The sequence below is a fragment of the Larus michahellis genome, chromosome 1 (assembly GCF_964199755.1).
Source record: "Larus michahellis chromosome 1, bLarMic1.1, whole genome shotgun sequence".
NCBI lineage: Eukaryota > Metazoa > Chordata > Aves > Charadriiformes > Laridae > Larus > Larus michahellis.
Genome location: NC_133896.1, coordinates 10,272,688 through 10,286,929, shown reverse-complemented (window position 1 = coordinate 10,286,929; position 14,242 = coordinate 10,272,688). Strand labels below are relative to the sequence as shown.

At 38.3% G+C, this 14,242-nt stretch overlaps 1 protein-coding gene across 2 annotated transcripts in view; it reads right to left on the bottom strand.

Annotated features, from left to right (window-relative positions):
* The window catches only part of SEMA3A (semaphorin 3A), a 170,862-nt gene that overhangs the window by 56,107 nt on the left and 100,513 nt on the right, over window positions 1-14,242 (bottom strand). For both annotated transcript variants that reach the window (XM_074573363.1, XM_074573362.1), the window contains 2 exons: window positions 12,528-12,621; window positions 5,765-5,884 (listed from right to left, as the gene is read on the bottom strand). In XM_074573363.1, coding sequence (XP_074429464.1) covers window positions 5,765-5,884; window positions 12,528-12,621 — 214 coding nt within the window. The remainder of the gene's footprint in view (window positions 1-5,764; window positions 5,885-12,527; window positions 12,622-14,242) is intronic.

The following is a 14,242-nucleotide window of genomic DNA, read 5'->3' as shown; positions in this document are numbered from 1 at the left end:
TCTTAGCAATGAAGATAATGGGAATGGCGGTGGGAGGGTGTATTGAGTGAGAAATGAGACTTGCATATATGGACATGTTTTGTTCCTGCAAGGGTCGGAGTTGTTCCTGCCTGTATAAGCAGTGGTGGGAAAGTGCGGAACTTGGTCCACACTACAGCCTGCATGATAGGAGATACCAGCTGACTAATTTGGTTCAAATATAGAAATGCATATTTTAAATGCAAGAGAACTTTGAGGGGGGGAGGGGGGGGGAAACACCAGAAGAACAAAAACAAAACCAACACACAAAAAAATCCCCTCACTGTTTTCACTGGTGAGATTGTTTAAATATGCCCTTGTAAAATTATGGGAATGCAGACCTAGGAGAGACTTCTTAGTCTACTCACTTCAGTCCTTTGCAATGTCAGGCAAGCCTGCTATATGACAACACGTAAAATGTTATTTAAGTTCCTCTTAAAACCTATTAGGCTACCTCACTGACTACTTCTGTTTGTCAGCTTTTTCTAATTTCATTCCCTGTGGTTTGAGACTTCTAATTTGAAGACTAAATATATTCATGTGCAGTTCATACCCTGCTTTTTTAAAATGTCCTTTATTTAAATAGCTCTTTCCTTGCTGGAGATTTATTGTATTTGTAGCATCTATCACCTCCCTTCTCCAAGAATATCTCAGATGTACTTTATGAAATAACTCCCAGGCACGAGGATGTTGGATTCTTGTCTATACTGGCAGCTCAGCCATTTTTCACATCTGCTTACATTTGGTGGCATGTATTTTAGTGTCTTCTCTACATCTGGATTGGGAATGTGTAGAAGGTGAGCTGGAAAGTGGGAAACTAGGAAGGCATTTAGTGACAAGGGAGTGGCACAGAAGAGCAGGGTGTCAGTGGGTATGTATGTATAGGTGGGAAAAGGATTTGGTGTGGGTGACCAAAGACAAATTATAGATTCAAGGATGCAGCAAATGAACGCATCCCAGTCTCAGCAAGAGTAGTTGCAGGAGAACAAATATTTATTTCTAAATATCTTGGCATATTTAATACATTTTATTAGAGAGCTGAAAATCCTATAAGCTAGCTGCAGTCTTGTCTTTCTTTTGCCATACATTCCTCTACTCTGCAATACATATATATTCAAAATGACGCGTGTATGTTGCCAGTGCTGGGACATCTTACAAACCGCCATAAGCGGAAACAACATAAAGTGATATCTAAAGTTCTGTGTGAATGCCAGAAGAGTATCAAGTCCGTGTTTTGTGCCTTGGAGCCTGTGAAATTTAAGAGGTCATTTTCTTTTTTATTGAACAGTCGCTCAGTTTCTATAATTCTCAGCTGTTTATGTAACCGTAAAGTAAAGATTACCAAGGACAATAACCCCAGGGGACTAAGCACAGCTACTACCCCACTTTAAAAATTAAGCCATGGAAAGTATGCTAAAATAATACCATAGAGCTAGTTTAAACCCATAAAAAGCAAGGAAATTCCAAGCCAAGGCTGGAAATCCAGACTGACAGTCTCTCCTAACCCCAGGTCTAGTAAAGAGGGTGACCGAGGCCAGCATTCCCTCACTTTTCTGGGGTGCAAACCAGATTCATAATACTATCATAATGCAGCTTTTGTGATTTCATTTCCTTTCAAGTCTTCTGCAACCCAACTCTGACTTGCTTTTAAAATAGATGTTTATGGTTATTCATTTTACAAAATGGTAACAATTTAAGGCCAGATCCCCTGTGCTCAAGTCGGGGAAGATGAGAGCGGCTCCCAGCTTTCCTTCCACTCCCCTAATCTTCAGCTTGAAATCTGCCTTCAGTACATTGCTTTTGCGTTGCTTAAGCATTTGCTTTGGTACACTGCACTGCCATTTCTTCCTCTTGCCTCCAGCCATGCCCTCAGCCCTTGCCTGAACGCTCCTGTGGATGCCGTACAGCAAACACCACGTGGAGCTCACCAGGGAACTCCCTGGTACCGGGGGAAGCTGCTCCAACCTGCTCACGCCTCCTACTCATCGTTCTTTTATTGCTGAAGCAGTTCATAGAAGCAGGATCTGATCTACGCTTTCTTGAAATAGGACAAGCTTTTGATGGGTCTGAACTATAAGAGGCAATGGCACATTTAAAGGAAAAGATGTTTTTTGCCTATAGGCAAGACTCTGTAAGATATGTATGTATCATCAACGTTCCTTATAGTAAAGCTGGACAGGAGAAGTTTTTTTCAGTTTCAGGTTGTTTTTTTTCTGAGAGTTCAAAACTATTCTTGACCCTCACTGGGACCAACTAAGACTGTCAAATCTTTTTGTGCAGAGAAACTCCATGCACTGACCAGGGGAGCCAATAACGTCCAGGGTGAGCATGTACATGGCTTGTAACGAAGTACACGAGTCAGTCTGGGGCACTGAACTGTGGCTTTTCGTATCCAAGATGACTTCCCTGAGCACCAACTTATTTTACTGTGTTTTCGCAAATGCCTCCATGTCACATCTGGCCAACTCTGTATCAATAATTAAATATACACTGCCACAGTGACTGATGTATGGTTCCCTACCTTCTAGATGAATGCCCAGACTACACGGCTATAGAATCAGTCTCCCTTGCTTTATTTGGCTTGGTGACTGTTTAATTATTTATACAAAATGAAATGTCTTTAGAAGCCAGTGATTATTTAATATCTTTAAAAGACTTAAAAAGTCTTTAAGAGCTGCTGATCAGCACCTTCCCTTGGGCCGGGCACAGTTCAAAGCTCTCTTCCCAGCAGCATTTAACCTCTTAGGAAAGGTGGAGCACCTCCAAAAAGTGACTGTGTGATCTCAGTAGGAACTCTGTGGTCATACTTAAATCCAAAAAACTTAATGGTTCTGTGCAATGTTGTCCTACTTTTACACCGGTTCAGGATGATATTTAAATTCTGTGAAAAGTTTGCAAGTTCTAAATGTCTTCTCCTCTCCATTTTTGGTACCACACAGCTGTGTTTTCTGCATCTTGTCAGCTCTGATCTTAGCCTTAGTATGGGAAAAGCACGTTTAAGTTCCTGCTCCGAACAAAGTAAACGTTAGCAAGGACTTTATTCCCAGATGCCTCACCGCCTAGCTATTAAACTCCATGGGAATGAGGGTTTCTTTTTGTAAGTTTGATCCGAACTGCTGTTCTTATCCAGCTTTCAGTATATGCCCTTTAAAATAGTGTATTTTTAACCTGAGGCTAAGCACGCTGTAGAAAGCAACTAGAAAAGCAAATTCACCACCGCATAGAAATCCATTTACTAAACAACATATAAAGGTCTGCAAATTTAAGGTTCAAAACTCATTTATACAGATCTTTAAGAAGATAGAGTACACCTCATCCTTCACTGAGAGCTTATTTCATTAAAAGCATACCACTTTAAATATGTGCAAACACAAAACTTCTTTTATAATTATATTTAAAAGAGACAAATGACAAAAGAAAAAAAATAATAAAAGGACTAGCATGCCTGTAGAGTTTCAAACACAAACAATTATCGTTTTTGGCTTCCCCTGTTAGATACAGAAATTACGAGTACTGTGCGGAAAGGCTGCCAGGACCTTATCACGGGGAAATTAACAGTAAAGTCTTAGAGCCTTTAATAGGAATGTTGCAGTGCAGATTTTAAGCCAACCTTTCCATATTAGGAATGTAACCTTATTAAGTTGCAATAGAGAGATAGATTTCAAAAATGTACTTAAGGATCATTCTCTATTAGATTATAGACAGTTATGAGAATCATTTCTAAAGGCCTCAGTTTGATTCTTACCTTTTTTCTAAATTAGCTTGAAACTTCTCATACTGGAATATAGTGTAAGAACTACACTGAGAGTTGAAAATCATTTTCACCCTGTGCTACGTTAAAAGCTGCCTTTCTATTTTTACGTTCATTTTGGACAATACTTTAATTCTAGAGATCTTGAGGTTCATCAGCTCTTTATGTGCAACTGTCTTCTGCTCCCCTTCTCGAGCACAAAGCAGTTGTGGTTTCTGCACCCTGTCAGATGTAACCTTAGTGCTAATTTGGGAAAAGCAGTTCTCACATTTAGTGCTGAAAGACTGATAACCGAATCCACAAAGGAATGACACATTTTCAGCGATGAAGTACAGGGGCTGTGGACAATGGCTGTGCTTTCCCACTGCATAAATCCTCCTGACTCAGCTGTCATTGTGCAAACCTACTGCACAAAAGCAGATTTTGCTTGCATGATTGGACTTTATGTCATCACGACTATCACAACAAAAGTGGGTGTTCTGTTACCTTTAACATATTATTACTCCACCAGGTAACGAGATAGTCTGTAACTCTTGCACTTTACTGTCTCCTGAATTCCAGAAATCTTGTCTATTATTATAATAAAATAAACCCATGAACAATATTTCTGGGTTACTGGGCAAGCACGGACTGTAGAACTGAAATGTGACAGACCTGAATCTCTCCTCACAGCAGTTCACATGAATTATGACAAAGCTAAATTGAACAGGACTTCATACAACTTGTCATATACACATTTATCTGATACATATATCCAATGTATATATCTTATGTAGAGTTGTTTATCCCACCTGCAATAGCACTTTGTGGTTTTAATTATGAGTCAGGGATTGAGTTTGTTCTGGATTGTAGATACAGCTAATATGATAACCAGTATGATAACAGAAGCTCCTGACTGCAGCTAATAAGAAACCTTGTTGTTAAAACACAGTCTGCTCTTACACATTAAAAATTTGTGTGAACGGTTTGCCCTAAATTGCAAAACCACATAAGAAAACCTGCACGGCAGCACAGATATAAATCATGTGGCTAAGGAGTGAAAAATGTCTAAGAACAAAATACTTTGTGAATTCAAAAACAGGAGGGCGGATGCAAGCAGTGTGTACTGCAAAAGTGGCTAGTCAACTCTTCAAAAATTAAAATATAAATTAACTCAGAGTAACTACAGTTAGTATTACTGGCTCACTTAAATCAAATGTCAGCTTTTTCAGATGATGAATTCTCATTTCCAAAACATTCATACCCTTGTATAGCTAAAGAGCTAAAGCCAAGTGTAATTCCATTTAAGCCATTGCAATTTTGACTTCAGTAGAACTTGGATAGAGTCCTCAGATGCATTTTAAAGTATTTTGGTACATGAAGCCAAACCCAGATTTTCTCTGAAACTCTCTCTCTCTCCCCATAGACACAAACAAACAACTACAGGCCTGATTAGCAATATCCTTACAAAAATGCAAGCTATTATGCCTTGTTGAACTATTGAATATTTTGTAACCCAATAGCCTGGAATGCCCAGGACCCCTTTCACTTTTTCCAAACTATTGGCAACTCTGGCCTGCGCAGGAAGCTCTGATTCACTTTCTGCTGGACTTTGGCGGCCAGTGTCAGACTGCCTTCAACCTCGTCAAAAATTAAAGTCTGTACAAGGCACAGTCCTGCCCCAGGCTCTGTAGCTACTTTGTGCTGACGTGTGGCTGATGCCTCCACAAGCCTCAAGCTTCTGTCCAACTTGCACCCTACAGCAATCTGCTCCTGTGGCATGTCTGCCTTAGCCATAGTGTCTGTATATGTTTTAAATTTAATCACACTCCGCAAATCTCAATGTAATTAAACCAAAAATGCTTCTTTATAAATCACTTTTGATTAGTTTAACTGGTTTAAGACAAAATTCTGCTCCAAATAAAAGAGGGGTGTATATGTCACAGATGTTGCTGGAATGAAGCTGTGTGCTAGTCTTTAGATGAACATAACCGGATAAATGTACATTTTACATACCATTTAGCCACCGGGAGTCATGCTGCTCTGTTCTGATTGGATGGTGATGCCCCAGAGTTCGGAAAATGGCAAAGTCTCTGCCCATGAAGTCTGCCGCTGTGCCAGAGTACAGTTCTCCATCTGTGGGAGGATGTAATTGTCAGCAACGTTTCTCAATTTTCCAGTCATGGTAAGTCAGAGAAAGCTGTCAGTCCTATGTTTATATTACGCTAATAGGGATAACAAGAAAATTACAAAGCAATAAGCCATATGCAATGTATTGTCATTGAAAATATATGATTAGACCCATTTTCTCAGTGTAGAGCTTAACTGTAACCTCTCTCAAATGAGGTGTATCTCCCGACTGCCAGTGTAGCCTCTTTTCAAAAATGTTTGGATTCCTAGGCTGGAACAGTGACAGCTTGCACACCTATCCCTGGCAAACATTAGTATGTCTCCCAAAAAAACCCTACCTAACTGTGAAGTTACACTGTTTTGAACAGGAGTTTGGACTGGAAACCTCCAGTGGTTCCTCTCAACCTACCAGGTTTTTGTGACTCTGTGTTGGGAACATGGGAGTCCAGCTCATTCACTCCCAGTTCAGAAAGTCATCAAGTGCATTGAATTTTTCATATAGAAATTGTCTTTTGGTTGGTTTTGGTTTTTTTTCTTTTTCCTTTTTGTTTTTTGCTTTTTGCTTTTTGTTTTTTTTTAGCAAGCAAATCCTCAGAAAACAGTATCTTCTACAGGAAAGACAGAACATGCCTTTCTCCTCCTGCCATCTTTGTAACCGCGATGCTGGCAAAGGGCAACAGCTAAGGGAGAGAATAAATGAGATCATTCCCTGCTACCTTGACCCCATGCCTATCACAGTGAACAAGTGAATTAAAAATTGACCTGTGATACTTCAGCCCATAAATGGCACATACGTAGCCTAGCTGGAGATGAAATTCATAGTATCAGAGTCCCAGTGTGCACCTCCTCAGCCAGCTAGAAGTATCATGGAGGAGGCAGTGAGAGACACAGTCTAAATTTAAAGGACAAGGTCAAGTTAAATATCTGCCAACTGGTAAAGAGAATAATAATCATAAGTACATAGCAATCAGACCCACAGAAAACAACCAGTGACCAAAGAACAACACATATCTTTCTGGCATTAATGTAGCACTGTCCATGAAATTACTCTGAATTCAAATAGCTAAAAATGCATTATTTAGGACTGTGCCCTTTTAACACCCATATGTGAAATGAGATATCCTGTCCTATACTTTTAATATGGAATTAAAAAATATTATTCCTTCCAACTGTTGTTTTCAAGCTACCCATCTTAATCAGGTCTTCTGTGAAAAAGACAAATTTGAGGATAAAATAACTCTTTCTTTAAGCTAAAGTAATAAATTTTTCATGGTCATGATGAACTCTACCATATCCTCATTTTAAAACATCCTTTATGAACAAGTTTATCATTTTCATGGCAATTTTAGATATTTCCATGGTGGGACAACCATGTCCAAGCATGCCTATTGGATATCACTGGCATCTTTTCCCCAGAACACTGACACCATGAAATTACCAATTGAACCTACAGTGGCTCTGTACCATATGGTAGTCATGAAAGTCAGGAAGGGTGAAAACATGATAGTGGAAAGGCGTGGAATTGAATGAATTCACAGCAGAGATTAGAAGCCAATAGACCAGTCGTGCCCAGCAGGAGGTGTAATCAGAAGTGAAACAGAACAGCATATCATTAATTAACGATTTATCATTCCTCTATGTCATTTTCAACTTTTTTTAAAGGGGAGACAATCACTTAATTATAGTGATTATTATGTACAGGGTATGCAGCTGAGATTTTAAAGCACATAAAACCTTTTTGCTTGTGAAAAGGTCTTTGATGCTATGCTTAACCTTTCTTTAACCTTAACTTCATTTTCCTGTCTTTCAGTCTCTAGTGAGTTCTGATAAATCAATATAAATCAAAGAGGGAAAGAAAAAAACAACAAGCCCTGTTTCGCTTCTGAGCTACCAACAGATCTAAAGGTCAATCAGGAAAGAAAAATAAAATTCTATCTTTAATACTACATTATTAAAATTTAAACAAATATAGCTCAAAAACTCATTAAATCTTTATATTTGCAACATTTAAAATTGTAAGGGTTTCTGGCACTGAAAGTAACGTCTCTTCCAGGTTTGACTCAGTTCAGCCTAAGACTTTTTCATGCTACTAGGCTCCTGTGGCTGGTACTTTTTCATCAGTGGTGACAGAGTTTAAAAAAAAATAATAAAAAAAAAATTAGTTTGAACTGATTTGCCGTAGTCATGCAAAAAGGGGATTTCAACTTCTCCCAGACAGAAATACTGGGGAATACCATTTATTTTTGTAAGGCTTTAGATAATTTTTGCTAAATTCAGGGTGAGCCTCAAGTCATGCCCCAGATGTGCACATCCTTTGAGTTAGTACTATTCAAAAGCTGTATGAGGATTTTTGCCTCCTGTCTAGATAGAAGTACATTCATCTTTGTTTCCCTGTGCAGACCTTATTTTGGACTGACATTTACTCATTGCTGGTCTAGAAAATGATTCTTTGATGTCATTGACAGTCTTCGCGGTGCTATTTCCATTGTCAGTAGTTTTAAATGCAGTTTTTATTAACTTTAAGAAAGTGGAAATGAACAGTTTGAAAACTGACAAACATTTTTCAGGGGGAAACAATGAAGGGGGAGGAAAAAAAAAAAAGAAAGAAAAGTTGTCACTTTGTATTTCCAGCCCAGTAGCATAAAGCAATGGCTGTGCAGAACAAGCTGATGGCCCTCAGATGTTTGCATAGGAAAAAGCTCTGTGCTTTGGACACAAACCACTTTATCCTAAAGAAGTATCATGTTGACATATGAATGCAAACCGAAATACATATATTGACTTTACTAAATACAAAGGCAACAATTAAAGCCCCCAGTAATGCCTTTTTTGGTGGGAGGAACCATTTTTCCACATACTGTAATAAGCAGCATGGAACTGTGAACACCTCCACAAGTTCATTAGATACAAAGATGTAAAAAACTAAGCAGTATACATTTATTTGCTGAATTGTTTCTATTCAGCTTTTAAAGAAGACAGCATTCTTAAAAAGGGAATATTTTTGGAGAATACAGAAGTGTAAACTTCCTTTTTGAAAGAGATAAGAAAATGGAATGGATGGGGAATATAGGCAAAACCAAGCCTTGAATGTCCCGATTGTTCTCACTGGTGAAAAAGTTCCCAAATGAAATCTGCTATCCTTGGCTAGGAGGTTTATTCACTAAAGTTATGATTTTCAGACATACATAGCAGCGGTTTGACTTCACTCCTTTTAAAATCAACAATCAAAACTCCCAGAAAGTAGAGTAACTCGAAAATCCTGAACCTCATATATACTTCGTAGCAAATTTCTAACAATAGGATAATAAAGTTCTTCCTTGGTAAGAAGCCACTGTATTTCAGATTACATTGATCCATATCTGTGAGTATTAAGGCACTTAAGCTGTTTTTTTTTTAAAAAGAAAAATTGTGGGTTTTTTCAATATCAGTGAGACACAGGTACATAAATGGCTTTGAGGATTCTGGATCATCAGAGCTTTTGAAAATCCCAAAGGGTCATTTCCTAAAGAGCAACTGACTGATAATGGGACAATGCTGTCTCCTTCTCTGCGGTTTTTTCAACTGTCCCAATACAATTGCTTTAGACTAATACATTCAGTGATAATTTTCTCCTGTGATTACATTCTTTGAAAACCGTGCTGCCTCTCATTTTCTTCCTGCCCTGGAATACACACTAGCAGTGCCCAGGGACTGCTTAGTCTCTACATTTTCATGCATTAGCCCGCTCGAATGGAGATTGTTTAGTTAGCAGCACATAGATGGGAATGGCTGAATAATGTCTTACATTACTAGGAACTAGTTATATCATGTTCCCAGCTGGCGTTTACTTTAGAGTAGAGTAGCAATAACTACCTTTAATGAACAACTCTTAAAAAAATAATGAAAAATGTTTGCAGGTGGATGGAACAAGGAACATATACTGGAAAAATACTGGAACAATTTAATAATGATGAACTGTTTGTTTTGGTTATGGTGGTTTTTTTTCAAATATTATTGATTTTTTGGGGGGGAGAGAGGGAAAACTGAAGATCCTTTTTACACTTGCAAGACTTTATTTCAGCTGAAATGTAAAATAAGAATCCTGAGCCCTAATGTCTATTAAAGGTCTTAAGTTACTTTTTGCAAATTAACCTCAGTGTTTTGCCTAAATTCCAGCTTGTGAAATTACATTTCACTTATTTAAGATTTACCTTCTAGTTACAGAGTCAAGAACATACTTTTCTTCCACACTTTGCGAAATCTCTATTTAGTGTTTCTGATGAAGAACAGCGGTTATTTTTTTCCCTCCTGTATTTAACCATATAAATTACTTCTCAGCCTTCTTTTATCTTCCTGATAGTTGCATTGTGTTACTAATTATAACATTGCATTTTAATGAGTGCTGGGTAATTGGTTTACACAGTTGCCCTCTTGAACCTAAGACAAACCATGGTTACTTGTGAGGACAAATACTTCTGGCACACGAGGGGCCAGGAGCAGCTGAGCTACCATTCAGCTCAGGAGAAGAGAAGAAGCAGTCCATCCATGTTCTTCTTGGTGTGAGGGATTTGTGGTCAAGAGGTTCCTCTGGCCTTCATGGCCCTATTCACTGCTTCACTCCAGTGCTACCTACTTCAGAGAGCAGCTGGACCAAACCTCTCCATGCAGTCATTGCTTGGCCAGTTCATTCCCTGTGCCTCACCTATTTTGGGGACAGGAAATTATTTTGCCTTGGGTCACTTTACCATAAAATTTATGCCTTTGGGGCAAAGATAAGAGTAAATAATTGTGAACCAGTGCTGACTCTGGTGTAAGCGTTCTGAAATATCAGGGGAACCTCTGCAGTAAAGGACTGAAGTAACCACAACATCATAATCAGTAACAAAATATGACTGTGAGGCAGCTATGAGGAGGCAGAGAAGAAAGGGTGTGTTCATGTTCGGGATGCAGGAATGTTAATTTTAGCTTCACCCTGAGTTTTGTATAAGTCACTGAAGTAGAAATTAGTCACTGGCTTTGAATGTTGAATTTATGCCATTTTCTATAGTGCTAATACCCCCATGGCTCTAATTGAAGCCTGAGTCAAACCAAAATATCATGCTCAGCCTACTGTTTATTAGGAGGGAAAATACATGTAGTGAAAATTATAGTGATAGGGAGTGGGCTCAAGAAAGCAAAGATGTTTTAAAGACATGAAATCTAAGCCAAGGGAAATAAGATAATCATATTTGTGCTGGACTGAGCAAAAAAAAAAAAAAGGAATGTGAAAAGCTAGACGCTGTTGACTTTGTGCAGTTGCATACCGGGTATACCATGTAATACTGGCTTGTCATCATTCTCTTTCTTTATTGTATATTAAAGTAAATAGTAAAGCCATTCCCTTGAGAGAAGCTCTGCCACAGATTCAAGTCGCTCCAGGCACTAATTTATACACTGGCCTTTTACACACACTTTTTTTTTTTCCTTTCTGTTTGTACTGGGTACAAGTTGGAGCAAGATGTCGATGTCTTTCTTGTTTTTCCTGTTAAAAAGTGTGTGTCCCCAGGGTAGCTCATCACCTGCAATCATTAGGGGCTTCGAAGACCAGGAAATGAGGCACACTCAAGACTAAATTTTTGTTGCTGTCTATTTTAAATAGCTTAATTCTTAAATGTAAAGTAAATATAATAAAAGTAGATCGTAGGCAAAGCCCTAGACTAGCAATATGGACAAAGTCCTGGAGAAACCAATGTATCTGGTTATCTGTCATTTCCCAAAGACTTCTGAGATAACAGAATCTGCAATCTTCTGAAACTATTGTTCCCCCTTGGATTTGAAGTTGCAATAAATTGCCAGAAAGTTACACATTAAGGATAAAGTGAATACACCTGGGTAGAGTCATTACGGAAAGAAGAATCTAATTTGTTAAACTCTTAATTTCTTCTCACAAAACATCTTTTTGCCTTTTTTGCACGGCAAAGGAGAAGGAGGAACACTGAGCACAATTAATTCAATTATATTAGTTAAATCAATTAGATAAATTCAATCAATTGGATTAGTTCAATTAGATTAACACAGTCTAGGTACTCTATACTTACATACTCCATGAAATTAAGTATTACTAATTCAGAAATACATAATTTATGGAAATCCCTCTGTTCTGTCCAGGAGTGCAATTGTGTTCAGTGCCAGAGAGATCGCTTCAGATGAAACATCCCGTAAAGGCCTAGACCTGTGGCTGCTTCTATATCTCCACCTCACATGCAGGTACAGCTGGGTGACAAATCTTCCTTGGCAGCAAAGCTGACATAAGAAATTACTTATTCCTGCTCTCACTTTGCTCTCAGCTGTGCTGATGAGACCATCAGTGTGGCCAGCCTGTAAACTGGGTGATGAAAATACCCCCAGAGTCACCTAGCTCTGGGGAGGAGAAACACTTTGCAGCATCAAGGTCTTAGAGAGGTACAAAGTGGCTCTTGTGATATTTGATTCTTGGTTTACACACACCTTGTTTCTCAAGACACCTGGGTCAACTGTATTAAAAATGAAACCAGAATGAATTCCTCCTGGAAATTAACTGCATAAAAGAAAGCCTTATAATAGGTGCTACAAGGAGGAAAACAAAAAGCAGAAAAGTGGCAACTACTTACGGTGAATGCACATCTCACTGAACTTGTATTGTGGCACCTACCTACTAAAAGAGAAGCTGTCAGCAGTTTAGGATCATAAGGGCTTTTCCCTCGGCCATTTTCAAAATGTGAATCTTCCATTCTAAAAATGTTATCCTGTAGAGTGGAAAAAAAGAAAGAAAAGGCAACATTATTTGATGAAAGAACACTAAAAATAAATTGAACTAAATAGAGTGCAGTGTATATGATTCCTACTGGGTTTTGGGGCTCCAGAGAAGTCAAATTACACCAGGTGAGGATCTGGCAAAAACACCCACCTCCTAATCAGTGTTGTGCTGAAGGCTAGTCAAAAACACAAATACACATGCACGGCTTGTGTCTCATCTACTTCACATACAATTTACCTGGTTTCATTGAATACGTTTTGCTTTCACTGAGAATGTATCTGAGGAATATTAACTGAAGAAGCTGGAATTTGAAACTTTTGTCTGAAAAAAGACAAACCCTAATTTTTACTGACTGTACTTTTCTGAAATATCCTGTAAGTGCAGATTAGTACATAATACAATGTTAAATTCTGCTTCCGAACCTGAATATTTAGTGACTTACTGTGTCATGCATCCTCAAATTCAATTTTAACTGCATTAGGAGAGCTTTTTTCTTTTTTTAATTATTTTTCAGTACTATGCAATGAAACTTTTAAAATATACAGGCTGAGGGTAACACATATGGGTACATAAACCAAGATAACAAAGGGCCCCAGTCAACACTAACTCAAATCAAGGTCAGTAAATCCAAAGCATGGGCTTCTCAGTACATTTAATTACTTTAATTTTCACTGGGGCACCAAATCTGCCAATCAGTTTGAATAGTGTGTGTTTATCTTACATTTTGCACTGAGGGTAAAACCAGAAGACCAGATGCTTTTTGCACACTAGACTTCTTTATTGACAGAAGACTTGTGGAGGTCACACCAAAACCTGAAATTTCCATTTCTCACCCTCACTGCAGTTAATTTGCTTTACACCTAACCAAGTCAAGGAGCCCCAAAGCTGGAACAACCCCTGTCCCCAACAGTTTCTCTGGTTACTTAGGCCTTTGCACCCAGTTTTCAGGTGCTTATATCTAAAAATTTTCTATGACGTAGATGCTGAAGGGCTTCCTTTAACCTGTATTTGTAGGACCAAGTAGCTTAGGCTGTGTAATAGGGTCTACAGCTTGATACAGTCTTTTTTTCTTACTGACCAATCAGAGATCCGTCATCTGTTTTATGAAAATAAACAAAAAATAAATATCAGAATATATGTCTAAACTATATGTGTTGATAGTAGAATGCAACTAAGAAGATGTTACAGTATTTCCCCGTATTTATTTCATAACAGATCAGCTCTTTACCTTGATTCTCAAGGACTTATGCTTCCACAGTAAGTGCTTCTCAAATCCCTCTTTCTTATTTTTAACATCCCTTTCAAAACACAGAATCATAGAGCTGCTGGCTGGGAGGGCTCTCTAGATATCATTAAGTCCAGGAGGAGTTGAAAGAAGACTATTGTCAGTATAGGGTATGGTCAGTTTTGGTTTTGTCTTTCCAAGTCATGAAAACCTTCAGGAATGGAAATTTTATAACCTTTCTGGTCAACTTCCATTGCCCTCTTAGTGAAGAATTTTTTTTTTCTAAACTGAACCTTCCAAGGAACAATTTGTGACTTTTTGTCCTTATTATATCATCTGCAATGATGGCAAAGATGTAAACAGATGGCAAAAGCGTTATAGGCTG